General features: G+C 45.5%; 1 protein-coding gene across 4 annotated transcripts in view; it reads right to left on the reverse strand.

Moving 5' to 3' along the window:
* The window catches only part of RAPGEF6 (Rap guanine nucleotide exchange factor 6), a 99687-nt gene that overhangs the window by 66293 nt on the left and 13954 nt on the right, over nt 1–19440 (reverse strand). For all 4 annotated transcript variants that reach the window (XM_026045292.1, XM_026045276.1, XM_026045284.1 and 1 more), the window contains exons 2-5: nt 13063–13133; nt 12509–12565; nt 11456–11539; nt 3710–3779 (exon numbers count right to left, since the gene is read on the reverse strand). In XM_026045292.1, coding sequence (XP_025901077.1) covers nt 3710–3779; nt 11456–11539; nt 12509–12565; nt 13063–13133 — 282 coding nt within the window. The remainder of the gene's footprint in view (nt 1–3709; nt 3780–11455; nt 11540–12508; nt 12566–13062; nt 13134–19440) is intronic.

Genomic DNA, 19440 nt, shown 5'->3' on the forward strand with positions numbered 1-19440 from the left:
TTTACATTCTAAAAGCAAAGGGAAAGAAAATGAAATATATATATATATATGCATGTATATGTATATATACACACACATATGTGCACTGAAATCAATGAACTATTGTGCACTATGTTAAAGTRGCTAAATCTTTTGCTTGAAGATAAACATTTATCATATATTAGATCTCCATGCAACAATCACCATGTTGCAAACTAAAAAGTTTATCTCCGGGGGGGAAAGCGGGAAGAAAACAGAAATTAAAGAAATTAACAAGAATTAAGCAGGGAAATGAAGCCTCGTACGCTTGGTGTCAGAGCAAGTCATTAGCCTGCGTCCAGACTAWTGCCCTTTTCTCTCCCCATTTAAAGGCCTACAAAGAAAAACAACAGTAACTAGCTGCTTTAGCCAAATTTACCTATAAAATATGAATTTAAAAATAACAAGGACTCCAACTTGCTGCTTCTCCCTCTGACTGTGACAGTGTGTTCCCCTCCAAAGGGCCTCAGTGTTTCAGCTACTCAACTACACCCCCCTCCCCCCCCCCAGGTTCCTTACAAGAAATTTTGAGAAAAAACACAGGATATTCTACAGAGAAGCAACTCCTACATGCACCTTTATGTGTTTTTTATAACAATGGCAATAAGGCCCGACAAAACTTTTGGTATTTCCTCACACCGCTRCGTAAGCGTTGCCCATGGTATCAACTTCTTGGTAGCAAAACAAGTGGCAGCGGGTGAGTCACGGGCCGGCGGCGCGCGGGAACTCTCAGACTTTCCGTGTGCTCTTCAGGCTGTTGCCACTTCAAAGCGCAGCCGCAGCTCAGCGCTGYTGCAGCTTTGCAGGAAATAGCACAGCAGCACCATGAAATACTGTTCAGACAACTCGCACTGTAACAGTTGAGTTGCATGGCTGGTTTGGAACCAGATTTAGGCTACTGCTGTTATCGGTTTGGAAGCGGATGGCCAGCTTTCCCTTCCAGTTACTTCAGCTTTTAAAGGGTGGCCAATAAATGAACGTTGGCCATGGGGCTACCTGAGCTCCTAGGTGCACGGGGAGCACCTCAGCAGTGGATGTTCCCGCACGGATCATACGGAGCCCCAGGGAACTGCAGCCAAGAGGCAAAAATGTGCAGCACAGTAAGACCAGAAGGGCCTGGGACACTCGCGAGGCTGATAGCTGCACATGTCACTGTCACAGCAGTGCTGTGGCACCCTGTTGGGCACAGGCAGCTCCCCCAAAACTCACTTTTGAGAGGGGACTGGATCATYAGGAGGCACGAATGAACTGCTGCACTTCAGAAGCTTGGGAGGCATCTCGCAGCCTCCCACGTGGTTCTTTTCCTGCTGGCCATGCAGACRGGCTCCTGCACGAGCTGCCATCCCGAACAGCACCCCTGCATCTGGAGGTCTGCTCTCTAATCCTGGCTGCAGCGCTTAGCACTGACCAAAGCAGAAAGCTGGCGTGGTCTCCAAGCCAGGACTGGATGCTGCCACACATCTGGGGGCTCAAAACCAAGCAGCTCCCCATTCAAGAGAATCTCCACCAAACTGTGACACCACCACATTTTGTAAAGTGTGGAAAGGGAAAGTATTTATCACGTAATTCCATAATATTTACTTAAAATGCAGCAGTCTCCATTATAAGGGACAGTTCTTGAAGGCTGCACAGGCCCCTCAGCAGATGCCTTCCTGCAGGCAGGGCTGGCCCARTGTCAGTGGGAGACTTTGGGACATTGTCCCCTGCCTCTGCACAGCGGCTCTCACTGGGTTCTAGGGCTCCCAAGGCTGCTTCTTTCCAACTAGCTTCCCAACAGCCACTTCAGAATATTCGTTTCCTCCATGTCACTACAAATAACTAAAATCAGGAGAGATCCTCACTTTTTTAGAGTGATGTATAATGGTATGACCTAGAAAACTCCTTGATTCAGCTCTCAGGGAAAAAGATTATACCTGAAATATCTGGCCTAATGCAGAGCAAGGAAGAGAAAATATCAAATCAAGTGAAACACAACTGTGAGGCTGCTTTTTGTTTTCAGCTGAAAGCCAAGCCTTGCAGACACAGCCCTTCCCATGCAGCTGCTGGAGGGCACCGTCCTCCCCGTCAGGTTTGATGAAAATTACAGCTTCAATCACATCACTAGACCCCGTAACCCCCTAAGTGAGAGAAGGAGCTGCTCACATCTGACAGCCAGAAAGCTGCTTGCCATGCCTACCATGGCATCAATGGAAATGGAGTTTCATGCCACCAAAGGAAAAGAGTGGAAAGGAGAACCAGAAATGCTCCAGGGACCTGCCAGCACGGAAGGCCCCAAGCACTCTGTAAGGCTCCAAACCAGATTGATGGCTCTGAAACCAGCGGTTGCACCATTCTCAGAGACACCCAAAGTGTTTCAAAGTGCAGTGAACTGTTTGAAAAGAAACCCTAGGTAACTGGCATGCCAATTTTAGCAGTTTATTAATCTGTTCATCACCTCTGGCTGCATCTATATTACCAGCTTAGCTTGGCGTRTACATTTGAAGCAAATCTCTCCATTTTCACAACTTGCAGTGCTACAATTCACACTGCCAAGCAGTCTCTGAGAGAACAAACTGGATTCCCTCTTGGATAAAATTAGCCTGGAAGAAGCACTTCGGAAGCACATACCAGATGTTAACAGGCATTCACTACATGGGGCTAGACTAGACTAGTCCAAGGTAAAGGGTCCCTGSATCCCTGGTGCCAAGAGATCCCAGGAGCAGCCTCAAAGCTCTCGGGCAGCTGCTGCACCAGGCAGAGCTATTCCTAATTAAACAAGTGACTGTCAAAAACAAGCTCATGCCAATGCAGGTAGGAGAACCCCCCAACAGTCAGGTATATGCTACCACAGTAAGTTGCTCAAATCCAATTTCTATCCCTAGTTTAAAATGGGGAGAATGGTTGAGGTGGACTAACAAACTCTGCATGATACRATAGACCCAAGAGCTTGGGGTTTATAGTATTAGCTCCTCAGCGAGACAGCCTGTAGTTTGAAACTATCTGCTGCAGTCGAGCACGAGGGATGCCACGAAAGGCAGCGAGCGGGACGGGGCTGATGCTGCACGGAAAGGCGCTCGCGCTGCATCTCAGCTGCCGGGGCACGCCAGCCCAGGGAGAACTGCGTTAGAGCTGTGAACACACCTGTGAACCTCCTGTGAACGCACAGGAACTCGGCAACATTAACAGGTATTTTAAAGAATTTCCCATCAAAACCTCCCACAGCGTTTTCTTTAAAGCAGGAGGCAACTTCTCTCACCTAAAGCCCTCACGCTAGGTGGAACTGCAAAATCTGGGAGCACCTTCCAGCAGGGCCGGCACTGCTGTTACCTCTAACAAAACGCAGCAAAACAGGGCACAGACTGGGTGCCAATATCCCCAAGGAACAGGCCTAATACCCAGCCCAGCGACACCCACGCCAGCCAAAGCGGGTCTGCTTCTGAAACTCAGGGAGGAAATATAATTCTAGAGAGAAKGACACAATCATCCTCCTCATCGTCACCCACCCAAATCATCACCCCCCATCACCCACCCATCATCACCCACCCAAATTTACTTGCTGTTACAAAAGCAGCCCTAAGTATAATTGAAATCAAGGCAATTTTGCTGCAGTATTTTTTATAAAAGAGTTTACAATAAGCTTTCTGCTACAAGGCAGAGAAGGAATCTGATGAAACTTGCAGTAAGTTTAAATACATTTGAACAGCTCTCTTACCACAATCATTTCTGAAGGCTCCAGGATGATACATTCGCATCCCCGTTTTCCTCCAGACTGCTTGCCAAAACTAGAGTGAGACAGAAGAAAAAAAACACACAAAAGCAATGAGACGAACAATCTATTTCATTTTTTCCATCAATAAAAGTAATTGACAATACTGCATATTACAATACCTACCCCCTTCCTCAAAAAAAAAAGAGGGGTTAATGAAAACTACTGYGTTAAAAACTAACAATATAGCACCATTGTGATTTTTAATTTACTCTGCACCTCTTATCACAGCTTATTACAGAAAGCCTAAACATAAAGGCTTTTCTTCTGCAAGATCTTTATTATTTGTAGACATTCAAAAACATTCACAATGGCTTTCACTGTTGACACGAGCACATTAGTAAGTGTTAATTAGGCATTACACAGGCTTGGTAAAAAAACAAACAGACTGAAATTTCCAGAACTTGAACTGCTACTTCACACACAACATTTTTATCAGAATTCCCTCCACTCCGCACCCACCCTTCCTTCTCCCAGCAAACTCTCCCCTAGAAGTTCGCCTKAAACTTGTGACTTCAGTCTGTACGTTGGTTCTAACACTAGTTAAAAATATGAAAGAAAAATCCCTAAAAGATGTATTACCGGGAGCAACAAAAAGAGRGGGAGAAGCTAGTCAATCAAACACACTTCAGCTGAATCCCTTGAATTAGTTCCCACCTTCACATCACCTAAAAACACCTGAGGGCACTTGCACTAAGCAAACGCCTGCTAAAAATTCCTGGGCATCTTCCCTGCCTTTTCCATACAGCACACAACTCGGGCATCGCAGGCTTCGGGATTTGGTATAGTTTTTGAAATAGCAACAACAGCACCAGAATCCCTCAGTTGCTCTAAATATTTAATCAAATTTATTTTTAYGGGGTCTTAAACTTGATGTAATTATATATTCTACAGTTTCCAACCCTTTGAAGGCCAGAAAAAGTCAGTACTATAAACTTGATTGCATTTTTAATTTTAAATTCTTACTGTGTGTSCGCCTGTCATTTAATATCTATTAATCTATTACATCTGCATCATTAATTGCAGTCACTCCGTCAGGAGCTTGCAACACCGAAACAGGAAAAAGGGTCCCCGTGTATCAAAAGCAGCTTTGTTTTCCCTTGATCTCTGTTTGCCTCATTTGTAAGAGCCCTTGTTTTCCAGATTCACTGCTATTTGTAGCTAAAAATGCTTAAGCAAACACATCATATGAGAAAGGAATGCAAGCGAGGGCAGCATTATGTCATAGAGCAACCACTAATGGGCCCGGGGCTTGGGATGAGACTGGAGCTTCCCGCCGCACGGTTTGTTGATGCAGCTAGAACCACTCACATAGAATGGATGGACAGGGAACTAACAGAGATGGAACCAGAGCTTTAGGACCTTAAACCTGCCAGCAGCTACAGGGAGGCTCGACTTAACTGAGACAGTCTCACTGAGCAAAACTGCTCCCCGCAGGGAGCCTTGGAGACCTGAGGAAACTGCAGCTCCCTCCTCCTGCCCACCCTGCAAAGGGCTGGCGTTGCAGCAACCCTAACTTGGAAAGGAAACGGCTTGACAACTTCCCTGGCACGAAGAATGGGCAAAGAACAGGCAAAATAAAGTTATTTTCTGTTGTAAAGAACTGGTACAGCAAGCCTAGCTCYTACAAAGCAGGCTCCCTTCAAAATCCTCCCAAATAACCTATTTTGACCCTAATTTATTTCATTAAAAGGGAGTATATGTAAATATTTACAATTTTCTATACACAAATACTCAAAAATGYTTCATATTTAGCTGTCAAATTATTTAGGTATTTGGTCCTAAACACCTGGAATTTCAAGAATTAGGAGTGGAACAAATGGCAGCCATATTAATACTGAAATGTATTAACACCAGCATGTTGAAATTCTTCTTAACTGACCATTTTCCATAGAAAATTCTCAAAACAGAATAGATACTTCAAATGGGCATCAACATTGCCAGTATTTGATCAACAGCTACGGCAGACTCTGCATTGCATTAGAGGCAGGTCTGGGGTAGGACAAGRACATCCCAGCACAGCAGCAAAACAAGCAAAAGGTTTGCGACTTTCTACAACTATTTTGGTTTTATGCACATACTTTTGCCTCTCAGGCTGCCTGTTTATCTGTCAAGTGTCTTTCAAAAGCATCAGACGTGGACGAGCTGTGCTTTTGGTGCTGCAGAGAGAACCCAGCGACCCCAAACATTCAATCACCTGGGCCAGCAACCTGGATGGATTTCTCAAATGCAAATGTCTTTCTCACACAAGCGAGAACACTTTGCCCTGCGAGATGCAGGATGCATACAAAATACAGGAGAATTCTTTGCAGTTTGTTTCTTAAATAAGTATTTCCGCACATACCCCCAAGGCAGAGCTCAACCTTCCTTCGGGTAACGTTTCATTTTTATTCTCCTCAAAGGGCACCCCTCGGTGGGACAGCTCCCCATACACACCCAGGACATCAACTGCAATGTCATGAACTAGAGGAAACGGCCACAAACGGAAGCACCAAAAGTTCCACAGGAACTTAAGGAAAAGTTTCTTCCCAGTGAGGGTGCCAGAGCCCTGGAACGGGCTGCCTAGAGAGGCCGTTGARTCTCCTTCTCTGGAGATCTTCTCAACCCACCTGGACACAGCCTGTGCCACCTGCTCTAGCTGACCCTGCATGTGCAGGAGCTTGAACTAGATGATCTCTAAAGGTCCCTTCCAACCTTAAGCATTCTACGATTCTATAAAACATATTCATTAGTAGCATTATCAACTTGTATTTGCAGCAACCACTTAGAGAAGTTTTCAAAGAAACAGTAGCTCCGGTAGAACTATGCACTGMATTATCATCTCATCTAAGGGTAAATAGAAAGTCTATTTAGTTTTGATAAGCACACGGGCATAAGCCTTAAGCAGTGGTTCTGAAAGCGGAAAAAATAAATCTAGGACAGTTAGTTGCAAAGAGCTTTCAAATGTGCAAACACATATTGATGCCATTTCTTTCCCCAAACCTTTGGGTTTGGGAACAAAAACTTAAGGGATTTAAATCACAACTGCTTCAGCAAGCATCACAATTTGGAACCTTAGTGGCAGCTGTAGATCTGTCAAAAAATTAAGTGCAGCATATGCCAGCAGCAAACAGGGCATGCATATTTATCTAACCTTGGAGCCTGCTGCAGAAAACAAATATATTCCCTGTACAGCTATGGGGGGGCTCTCTTACGAAACTTAAACTGGAAGAGAGGATCAGTGCAGGGGATGTCAGGGCAGCCTTCACTCGCCGAGCCTGGGAACGGAGAAACTCGGAGCCTCCCGCTTATTTTCTCACTGAACTGCACAAATTCAGGAGAGTTTTTAGATAGTAACATGGAAGTCAAACTGAATATATCTTCTAAAACCAGAGCAAGGTATAAATATACCTGAAAATATAATTAAATACATAGAGATTTTAAATTTCCTATGTTACAGAAATCTTAAATTGTATGAACTGCAAGTCATTAATCCCGTGTTTTTATATACCTATACTGATATGTATGGATTTCGTAGGAATTTAAAGGATTTTGTGCACTTCCCATACTGTCAGTCGCATGGAATAGATGGGACGGGCGCCCTGCCCGACACCACCCACAGGCTCCGTTGGGACCTCCCCAACGTCAAAAATCACGGCCTGCTTTATTCCTACCATACATTCTCCAAAAATTTTATTTCCAAAGCAAAAATCTCTTTGAGTTAACAGGTTTCTAGCCAAAAAATTGGTTTCAACCAACAAATGCACTAATGGAGCAGAAGGGAGAATAATTCCAGTTTTCTCCCTTTGCAAAATTTGGGAAGGGCTGGTCATGAGTTTCGTGGAAGGGACAGGAAGAGGGAAGCGCTTGTTTTCGGTAAAGCGACATCCTGAATGTTTCTAGACTTGGTATTTTTCCCGTCAAGGTTCAATTCTCACGTCTGCAGGAGGCTGTCACCCACATAATTGGCTTCAAAAGTTGCTCCTGGCCCTTRATATATTTCCCAGAGTTAATCTCGCTGTGAGTAATCTCCTTCAAATATCCTCTTCACATGAATTATCTTGATTAACAAGCAAGGTTAACACAAAAACCCCTCTAACTTCCTGAAATGCTTTTCTCTACACAACCCGCTTCATTGCTATTCTTTTGTTATGGCCATCACTTTCACATTAGAAGTGCCTTCCTTTCCTACTGCACCAAACCTATTGGTAAATCCAGACAAGACAACCAAGATKATATCATCTTCATACCAGACATTACTGACTCATCTGCTGCTTACCTTAAAAATAATAATAATAAATAAGCTGTTACAGGGCTTTCCTCACCAGTGTCAAAACATTGACTAGATCAATGTTATCTTATATCAACATTATCTTATATCGCTTCCTCAATTTTCAAGCCAATTTTTGAATTGCAGCTTGCTTACTTCTTCTAAGTTCAAGAGAGAGCCCTCTCAAGGATAAGCCGTCCTAAGTTAAGGCCCAGCTCATTCAAGTACCTCAAGGAAGTAATGAAGCAATRAGCACCCACATTCTAATGCCTCAGACACAAAGCAGCCTAATGAAGCACATGCCAGGGTTTATTTCAAGCTAGAATCCACTTGCTAACTATTACCTGCGCCTGCTCAGCCAGTTCCTCCAGCAGGAGTTGCGTCAAGGCCGGCTCTTGACCATTTCTAATCTGGACGTAGCCCAGTGCCTTAAGCCCAAATTCCCACCCTTGGAGTCTTCCCCACATTAAGGATTCCTGTGTGGTTCTCACCCACCTTCTTCCCGGGATGACTCGGAGCCGTCGCCCGTGTCCTGCATCACCTCCGTGCAATGACGCCCATGTCCAACCGCTCTCCCCTCCGCCTGGGCGCTGCTGYGCTTAGGCCACTCGTCCAACAGACCAGACAAGGCCGGGTCTGGGCACCAAGCAAACCAGCAGCCTGCCRCAATAATCTGCACACCAGGCAGGGAGCATCTCTGCCTCCCTCAGCACTCTTGCAATATCTGAATTTTTTGGATACTCCTTGCTTTAGCCCCCCACATCCATCCTCCCCTTTCCTCCATGGGGATTGAAAGAAAAGGTGGATCAGTACCCTGAACACAGCAGCCTTTCATAACGTTTATTATACCAATAATGAACAGGTAAAACGTGTTCATCGGGCATGCAGAGCACGGCATCACGCTTTGCATCACTCAGAGCAGCTCTCTGAACAGACAAGTGTCCTTCATACCCTATTTTAAACTCTCACAATCTATCTTCCCCACCAATTACAGCCACTTACACTGTTTAAGGTGACCAGGCATTGTTTCCTAAATCATAAAATCATAACAAAATCCTAAACTAAGAGGCTCTGTAATAAATAATTACTTTTTTAAAAAGCAATAATTTCCAGTAATTATCTTCCTTGCTATCAACTTCTTATATCCTGTCTTTAAAGTTTCTCTTCCACATTGTATTTCAAAGATGATTTATATATAATGCTATCCTGTAGGTTATTTTCACTGTTATTGCTTAAAAAAAAAGAAAAAAAGACATAAAACCATGTTTTTGCATAAAATTCTGTCAAGAGAAAGATAGCTCTGTAACATCCAAGGCAATGAAAATGAAGGCAACGCTATGTTTTCCTACAGATGCTGAGTTAAGCCTCCTTTGAGGATGACTCACATAATCAGAAACTTGGTTGGGGATAAGAGATAATGCAGAACATTAAGTATTACTTTAGATGTAATTAAAAAGCTGCTAATTATAATTTTGAAGGAGTATTACTATGTCATCCAAGGTACCATTTCATACCCAAACTGCCTGTAAAGGACTTGTGACTGCAGCTCCCTCAGCGTGACACGAACTACTCGGACGAGAAAAAGTCACCGGGAGAATCACGTGAGTAGAGAACACTAAAAATCACAGTGTTTTATTTTAAATTGTGATTTGAGGTTCAGCAACACAAGCAGCACTGAGCGGGAAGCCGCTGTGTCCCGTGCCCTGTTTGCTTCTCCGGGCGGCACCTCTCCCTCTCCATACGTGGGCACGATGGGACAGGGAATGCGAGAGGGAGCAGCACGGGTGCCCAATGGAAGTTAGCATGAAAACCAGAAAGGGTCAAAGGGATGCAAGCATCCTGTTGCGCACCTTAAATATAACTCCCAATAAGTTCAATTTACCTAAGTGCAGGGGTGTGCATTTCTCTTCTAAACATTCAGCACACCACAATTCCTCTCATATTTGAGGTTTTCCCTCTCCCTTTCCCCCTATCCACTATAATGAGAACGTGGTCAGAGAAGTATTGGGTATCTCTTCGGGTATCCAGAAGAGAAGTGTGGTTATTTCCTTTTCCTGGGCTCTCACTACGTAAGCGAAGGATAAACCCCACGAACCACCCCAGTTTTCATTTAACAGAACTTTGGGATCCTTATTATCACCTAGCAGTTATTTTTGCTCATTATCCACTATAGAGCCAGGTGCAATCCTGTAAACTAGCAACAACAGATCTGCTTCACCCACACATTTTTTTTTCTTTAAATTAGGCTTAATAATGCAGGTAAATCCCACACTTTTCAAGCTTAGCTAAACAGCAATTTTAACTAAGCTTCATACAAAATCAACCTGCAGCACCCTCACTTCTGGCACTGCTGAATTCCAGTCTCTCTAGGAGTGTAATGTCCAACCTATGCCTGTTCAACTACTGAGGTGAAATTTTCAGTCCTACGTTTTATAATTGGTATTTGACATGAAATTCAAATATATGGCTTTATATAGATAAATATAGATACATTTGAACCACAGGAATCTTTTTTAAGCTCATGAAGTTATAGCCGATTCACGGCAAGTGAAGTGCTAGTAAGGTGCCGCCCGTGTCGTCAGGAGCCGGCACACTCGCGTTCGTGAGGAAGGACACGTACGCTGGCTGGGTATCCCTCCGTTGTTTATTCATCTCATTGTCCTGCTCGCCAGGCCCAAGGGAAGCACCCTCATTCCCGAGTGAGCCCGGCGGGAAGCGGGCAGTGGAACAACCCGGAGAGCACCGGGGGCAGCAGCCTCCGTGGCCTGGGTTACTCGGCACCCAGGAACCGCCGGAGAGGAGGAATCCATGCGGGAGGCAGCGCGTCCCACGGGAAGCCTGCCTTCCACCCGAGCTCCTTGGGAGAGGCAGCGCTTCCCTTGGTATCGCACCAAACACCTCCCAGACCGGYACCCAGGCAAGAGAACAGGTATCCAGGTCAGACCCCCCAGCATTTCCAAAACCGAGATTGCAAACAGACACAGAGATTCCAAATAGACACAGAGTGGGATACAGAGTAYCCCACACAGCTAAGTGACTAGAATTTTTTGTTTATTTGGATTTTTTTTTTCTTTTTAAAGCTCCAAAGCCTAGAAGTGCAAGTTTAAAACAAACACACTAGGTGTAGCTTCAATCAGGGATGATTCCGAATGACGCACGAGGTCAAGCAGAGCACTACAGTACAGCAAGGTCCAACTCGCATCAAACATCATACTCCTATTAAAGCAGTTCACATAACATTCATTGCTTTGCAACTATGAAATGCAAAACCTTGTCATRCACACGGCAACCAATAGCACAGACACTATCCTCTTGCTTTCCTTAAAAATATAAATACATATATAAATATATGTATATTATATTAACATTAAACATATATGYCATTAAACATAGACTCAAGCCAAATTGTATAAAGCTGTATTATCTAAAAATCCTTTACGTACCTGCAAGGTGGCAAAAACATGGAATCCTTCATCAGCACAGACCCCGAAAGCAGGATGTACCAGCATCTTGCTATAGTTTCTGAGCTGTAAGATAGGGATATAAAAATAGACTCTTTGAGAGAACTCAACAGTACATTATCTAAACACTAGTGTAGTAAAGTAATGGTTGACCAGGCTGCCCACTCTACTTGTGCACTGTAAACCTCAGAACCTCAATGGAACATTACCAAGAATTAACATTTTTCAACATCTATATGCAGATTACAATGGCATTTAAGTCAAATTTAAGACAATTAACAAAATAAGATTACTCATTTTCAATGAAAAGCTCTCATTCCAAGGAAAGCATATATAAAACTAATAGTATAAAAATGCTTTTGTTGTACCCTCAAGTTGATTATCACTTCAACACTCACAGTAATATCACACAGACCTGTCAAGACTTCTGCATGAAAGACAAGACTTGTACGTCTGACTGCTGTGCTGCTCTCGCAGCTCAGGCGGATGCGGAATTGTCTCGTGTGACAAGTGATCCTGGAGCTCAAGCRATCCCGGATGGTTGGGGAGGGGACCTGGCACCCATTTCTCTTTATATCACAGAGCTGTAAACTCACATTTGCAGAGCTGCAGAGCAGGACGAAGCTACTGTGTTTTACTGCAGCTCCTTGCCCCTCTTTTTAGAGAGGTGCACACCACAAGCAATGCTAAAATAGGAGAAAAGTGTATTTGTAACTCAGCAGGAGCTTAGGAAGTCCTCAAAACTAAAATACTGGTTCTGGCAGTTTCAGACAAATGTGAGCTCTGTCCCTCTCCCTCGCAGGGCACCCCTGCGAGTGATTAAACCCCTGCCAGACAGTCCGCACCAAGACCAGGGGAAGAGTGCCACCTACTGAGCCACCCAGGCCATCCCACCAGCCTTCTGGTGCCACTGGGGGCTTCGGGGACAACTTCRGGTGTTCTCAAGTGCTATCTGGACACATACGGAGAGACTAAACGATGCACCGGGGCACGCAGAACAGCGCTGCTGCTGACGGTCCTGCCGCGTGTACTCACCAGAAGAGAACCTGGTTGCCCTTGTACCGCTCATAGCGGGCGCTCGATGACATTATTCTGAGGGAAGAGGAGGAGAAAAATTACTTCAGTGCAAATCCCCATACATCRTAAGCCATTGATAACCACATTTCAGCAGAATAACTTTAAGGTTTTAAGGCCTTAAACGCAGCTACTTTTTGCTTCAAGGACAAACTTAACTATAAAATTCAAATTATAACAGCATTCTTCATTATCCASATAGATAAAATACAGCGTGTTCTCCGAGTCTTTAAATCACTCCTACACATTGGAATTACCCATAGCAACAGAACTGAAGGAATTAAAATACCTCTAATGCTCTTTTTGTGCTCTGCTGGCCTTTATGTATTCTGAGATCATCTGAATGTCTTAATTATTAAAAAGCATTTGCGGTGCCTTCACGCTACTGGGGCTCAGTAGCCAGACTTGGTTAACACTTTCCTAACTAACACACGGGARCAGCTTTGCTCATCTGCAAAGACATTCACATTTATGGATTGCACTATGCAACACTAACAGAGTTCACCCTACTTTACCTTAACTGATGTTCCCTGAAATGCGAGAGGATGTCCAGTCCATGAAGGAAGGAATAGATAGTGCTCAAGTCCTTAAAAAAATAAAAAAAGGGAGGGTGGAGAGAGAAGAAAAGAGACATCAGCAACAGCATTCACAGCACCCATCACTTTGTGGTACTTCCAGTTCTATAGACCTAAAAAACAGAACCAGGGACAAAAAACTTATGCACAGATATAGATTGAAAAATGCTGTCCACAGTTAACTTGACTAAGTACTAACAGGGACCTGCAAATGATGCCCAAGCASTTACCTGAGCAAGACTTTGAAGTACATTACTATTATTGCATGTGTTTGTGAATAGATGATTTACAAGGATGGACCACAGCACGGGTCATGTGGAATACACCAGATAAGATGGTTCATATATTTAAACAAATAATGGAATTAGCAGCTTCTCCCTGTACAGCATCCTCTTGATAGGAAAGGCCAAAGCTCTCGGGAGAGGGATTCACCCCTGCACTTGGCAGCCYGAGCAGGGGGCTCCTAGCACCGATGCACACACAACACAACCATTCTGCACCAGCAGCCATCCCAGGCCCTGGGAAACACGTTCTGGGCTTTCCAGAGCTGCGTTTATGTCACATCTATAAAGGAGGAGGCAGCACGAATGCTCGCCTCAGAACTCACAGCGGAAACGTTCCTTGGCTCAACAGCCAAYGTTTAGAAATGTAATGGCTACAGACTCTTACACCAAATGGAAGGTCGTATATCACCGCAGGACATCCAAAGCAATAAAGCTCAGATTTTTGTTTAAACGTCATTACCGAAACCCATAGAAATTATACAGCAGTGCAGACRCTCTCAACTGCTGTTGAAGCTGGACTGCTGGGGAGCCAGGCTGGTATTAGTATCAGATGTTACAATTAAATAAGAAAAGCTAGGGTTTTTTTTTTCCACCTYTCATCACTCTGTGTCCACACACTGCTTCCCAAGTTTGATTTCTTTCTAAATGYCGTTGACACTAAGATATAAGAGAAGAGGTCTTTAAAATATGTCTTACACTAAGTCTTTCTGGCATCAGTTACGGAAAATTTTAGCCTGATTAAAAGCTCCTATTGACAGCAAAGTTGAAGCGATACACATGAGAAGTTCCCACATCCTTTCTTGAGAGCTCTCCTGGAGCTCCAGAGCTACGGGCCCGAGCAGCTTCACTCGGCACCTCCTCCCAGGGCACAAGGGAGGATTTTCACAGACACTCGGGCAAAGTTTTTCCTTCTCCTTGCACATCCACATGGAGATCTGGTGAGCGAGGTTTACGTGCATCCTGTCAGGCACAATCTTTTCCTGATTAACTGAAATCACAGAAATCACACTCCAGCCAAGTCTTACCAACCTTCTTCAGTTCCTGCCATGTTATTTAAGACTAGATCCTTACAGCACCTCTCAAAGTGTGTTGGAGGCCCTGAGCTTAAAGGGTTGTTTGGTATTCCTGCCAGTGAAGAACGTACTTTTAATCACACTTCTATTCAAGGCACCCAACTGCAGTTAATTGCAGGTTATGTGGCCACCTAGTGGGAACAAGTCGTCAGYCCGGCCGCAGACTAAAGAAATCTGAATTCAGATATGAAAATATTCCCCCCATCTATTCAATCACCATAAAAGTGCAAACAGGCTTAGAAGCTGTTACTTTAAAAATGCATTTTGTACCCCGGAGCATCAGTTATGCAAGAGGGCGATCACACAACCACGGGGCAAAGGGCAGAGATTATTTCCCCGCGACGCCCATTCGGGAAAGGGACTTTGCGAACACGAGCGCAGGAAAGGGCRACAATAAAAGTCCCCATAAAGTATGGACTGAAGAGTGAAGGCTTCCCTCATCCTTCTGCATAACCTCTTAGAACAACCGAATCTCTTCACATTTGGAACAACTGAAGCAATAATCAATGAATAATTTCTCTGCATGCACCAAGCCAGGGAAGAAGTTTAGACCACAAAGCACAAGAATTTTATTTGTTGAGTCAAGATCAAGCTAAAGCACCGCGTCCAGTATCCTTATCTATCTTTTATATGYGTTCTCTCCTTGAAAGCTATGCCCACGCGAAATCCTCCACCTGCAACAGCAAGCTACGTGTCGGGGTTATTAAGGGGTACGTTGGCTCACAGCTCCACATGAAGCGTCTAGAACAGGAGCACAGAAACCCGGACTTCGCTGCTGATGGTGCCTTGATATCCCGGGTCTGTGCTAGGACACTCCAATGTGAATCACAGCCTAGGCAGAGACGTCAACAGCCTTTCAACTTGAACCCAACATCTTCTGTCATCTTGCACAGCCCGCACAGAGAAGCCTGATGAGCCGCTCACCCAGGGACAGGGAAAAACACTGAGATTTAAGGGAAAAGACAGTGTTAACATCATGCAGTTTTCTTTAAAAAGAGATTCCTCCTCCTAAGGTGCTGGGGAGCCAGCCCCTTAACCGAGCACTGACCATGGGCCGCATTCCCCATGTGTGCACTTACCACGAGATTCAGCAGCTGGAGAATGAAGGGAAGGAAGAGAATCACCAGCGGCAGCGATGGGAAACCAGCCCGTGAGAACAAACCAGCCTGCGACACCGCCTGGAGCGGAACGCTCCACTTGCCCCAAACACCTCATCCAAAAACGATTCGCTACTTCTAGGGGTTTTTAAAGGATGGTGAAACAGGTTAATCGCTCAGGTGGCAACCTGTAGCTTTAGGGAATAGCCAACATCACCAAAAGAATTATAAATAAATAAAAACTACAAAGAGAATTGCTGGGGAAGGGGTGATGTTCAAGCCATCCTTGTTTAAACCTCCCCATTTTATGCAAACTTTATGAAATCTGAAATTAAGACTCTAATGGAAAGGTCTGGAGAGGTCCGGATTATTTAGATCTGAACATAAAATTTTCCAAGTCAGAAGAGGGGGGAGCGGGAAAAAAAAATAAAAAGGAGAGAGGAAAAAAAAAGTCCAGCCAGCACAACTGTAAATCACATGAGTCATATTCATATGCTATAGGTTAGCAATAATGTTTCCAAAACAAATTCACATGCGATACTCTGGAACGGGGATGAAATTATTGCATTAAGAATAACTTTGCAGCCTAGCAAAGCTCCACATAAAACGAAGTCCTGCTGCTCTAACTTGAGGTGTCCCCAATCCAGGCGCTCCCGGATTATTTTACTTAGAAATAGAGCAGATTTCCTGCTCAGTATTCCAGAGCAACTTGTTCCAAAATGACCTCAGAGCTGTGAGCTCTGCTGACTCTTGAGCAGAGCTACCCGGGCTCTTGGGCAGAGTTGCAGCGGGCACAGCGGGGCAAAACGCAGCTCCCGGCCGGTGCCACACGCGAGGGGCAGCGCGGTCCCCGAGCAGCCACCACCGCACGCAGCCTGTGCGGCACTCGGCAGGATGCACCCATCGCCACAGGGGACCTCTGGGTGTCCTCTGTGTCCCCAGGCGCTGGGATCCTGCCCCACGGCGGCCGAGGGGTCCCGGCTGAGCGCGGTGAGCAGCGGCCGGCGGCGGCAGGGACTTGCCGAGCAGCCGGAGCACTTCAAAGGCGCGCGCGGGAACGGCTGCGTCAGCGAGATCCAGGCACCGCGCTCGCCCGCCAACCTGGCCCGGGGAGCTGTGCAAAACCTGTCTCTCCATCCCGCCCCACACGCATTAAATTCCTGCTGCAGGGACATGTGCTTGGCTCGGTTACTGCTCCCCACACCCAGCCCTGAGTAGCTGCCAAGCCACCCAGGATTCCCTACTTGGGATGGAAGCTGTTTTTAAAGGCACACAAAGATGGTCCAACAGCACTTTGCACCCATACTTTGTCCGAGGGTAGAGAAGACAGTTGCCAACACGCACAATTTTATAACACTTAAAGAGAAAAATGGCTTTCCGTAGAACCTGTTACGGACACAGCTCTACCACAGCTTATATACTTCAAAGAACAAAACAACACACACCACACATTTCTGCCTTTAAAAACAAAGGTAATATGCCAATATTACCATGCTAATAACCTCCTCACTCCACTGGCATTCAAGCCCAGCGCCAGGAAGGACCTTTCCGAGAAGGCGGCTCCAGGGCCGGAGCTGCCTCCCGATCTTCCTCGTCACAAAGAGCTGCTTCTTTCCTTCCGCGCTTTCATCAGAGAAAGCGCCAAGCAGGAAACAAGCCTGGAAACCAAGGGAAACCAGAATCAACCATCCACTTTATGCAAAGATAAGGGGTTTAACCTGCTCTCGGACAGCCCCTCTGTATTGARCTTGTTTTAAGGAGGAGGTTGGAGCGAAGGAAGCTGCAGCGGCTCCTGGCACGGGGGCCGTGCAAACGGCAGGCAGCAGGGCTGGCTGCGGCCTCAATGAGCCTTTCAGGGGCGCCCTCAATGCCCCTCTGTGCCGGCGGGCGCCGCAGGAAACGTTACTCAGCCTCGCTTACGGCTCCCTTCCTGTTGCTTCACCGACGGGCGCAATCTGCCCCGTTTCCTTTAGGCCCCGTTGAAGGCCGGTCGTAAAAATAGTCCTCCTGAATTCTTTCCTGATAGTGTAATAGTAGGAATAAAAACAGAGAGGCGGGCTCGCTGGAACCGCCTGATCCGCACTGTGGGTATTGGGACGGCTCCACAGCAGCCTGCGATGCTGCTCCCAGCGGCCTGACCACGGCCTGCCCCACACGGCCGCCGAGGAGCCACACAGCAGCACGTGCGGACAGCACTGCCTCTCGACTGAGAGCAAGGCCTCGAGGCGACCCAGAAACCAGCTCCTTTACATCTCAATCTCTGCATCTTCTGCGGAGCTGCGGAGAGCCCAGCACTGGGCTACGGCTACGAGGATGATCAGGGCCTGGAGCATCTGCCCCGTGAGCAAAGGCTGAGGAAGCTGGGCCTGGTCAGCCTGGAGAAGAGGAGGCTGAGGGGGGACCTGAGCAGTGTCCATAGACACCTCAAGGGAGGCAGTGAGGAGGACAGGGCGGCCTCTTTGCAGGGGTGGCCAGTGACAGAACTAGAGGAAACGGCCACAAACGGAAGCACCAAAAGTTCCCCAGGAACTTAAGGAAAAGTTTCTCGGCAGTGAGGGTGCCCGAGCCCTGGCACAGGCTGCCCAGAGAGGCTCTGGAGTCTCCCTCTCTGGAGATCTTCCCAACCCACCTGGACGCAGCCTGTGCCGCGTGCTCTGGGTGACCCTGCRTGTGCAGGGGCTTGGACTGGATGATCTCTAGAGGTCCCTCCCAACCTTCAGCATTCTGTGATTAATCTTCTCTGCCTGGTCAATGACATTGACATAAACAAATGTATAGAGTACCACAGCCTTAGCATTTGACATTAGCAGAAGCAGAAGTGCAGAAGAGCAGCACCTCACAGCTAGAGAGCAGAGTTTCCTTCAAAACATCCTCCTATTTATCTGAAGGCCATTTCTTCTAAAGCACATTTAAATACAAGTATTGAGGCAATATCAAGAATAGATGGATTAGCAGTTCAGATCAGTGAAAATACTYCTGTGAGGATCTTGCAAAGATCAATAAGGTCCAAGTAGCACTAACAAGGAATGAAAGAAGCAGCATTATGTCCTGCAACTCAAAAATAGGCAATAATTGGGCTTTTTCAATCTATGGTATTAAAGCACTTCTTATACTAGCAGCAAACTCCAGCATGGTCTTAAATTGCTGCTGGAGACTCCACCCAGGAGMATTTGTGCAAAATAAACTGGTTGAGCCACCTCAAAAACGTATTCCATTATCAAGGAAAAAGAACAGGAACATTAATATCTAGAGCAAATATATTAAGAGAAATACATCCTGTGACCATAAGGTATCAGCACAAAGAACAAGGCTCCAACAAGCAGTATTAAACCCCTCACGTGTTTCTCTCCCAGTAAGTGCCCACCTCTGCTCATATCTATGAGTGAAAAGTAAACCACATCACCCAACTAATGCAGTAGCTACCTACGCTGCTGCTGCCTACACAGGGCACCAACATGAATATTACCGAGGAATATTTTCAGCACGTACTTCCACTTTCTTTCACATACRACTGATCTGCACATGTTATTCTGAGAACATGCGAGTTCTCACACGGCATGAGGATAGACGGATGTTGCATGATACTTTGCACATTAGGGCATATATATATATATATATATGCCCTATATATATATAAAATATATATATACACACACATGCGCATACTTCTTAAGTACTAAAAGTGATTTTTAAAAAAAATCTACAAGCAGGAATTAAGAAAACAAGATGACAATATAGAAGTTAGCTAGCCTGAATTTGCTAGTTAATACTGGCAACTGCAGAAACACAAACTACGTTCTTGCCTAAATAAGGCTTAACTTTATCTATACAAGTGACAGATTTTTTTTTTTTAATTTTTTTTTT

The sequence above is a fragment of the Nothoprocta perdicaria genome, unplaced genomic scaffold, assembly GCF_003342845.1.
Source record: "Nothoprocta perdicaria isolate Ctin4 unplaced genomic scaffold, notPer1 scaffold_107, whole genome shotgun sequence".
In the NCBI taxonomy this organism is placed as follows: domain Eukaryota; kingdom Metazoa; phylum Chordata; class Aves; order Tinamiformes; family Tinamidae; genus Nothoprocta; species Nothoprocta perdicaria.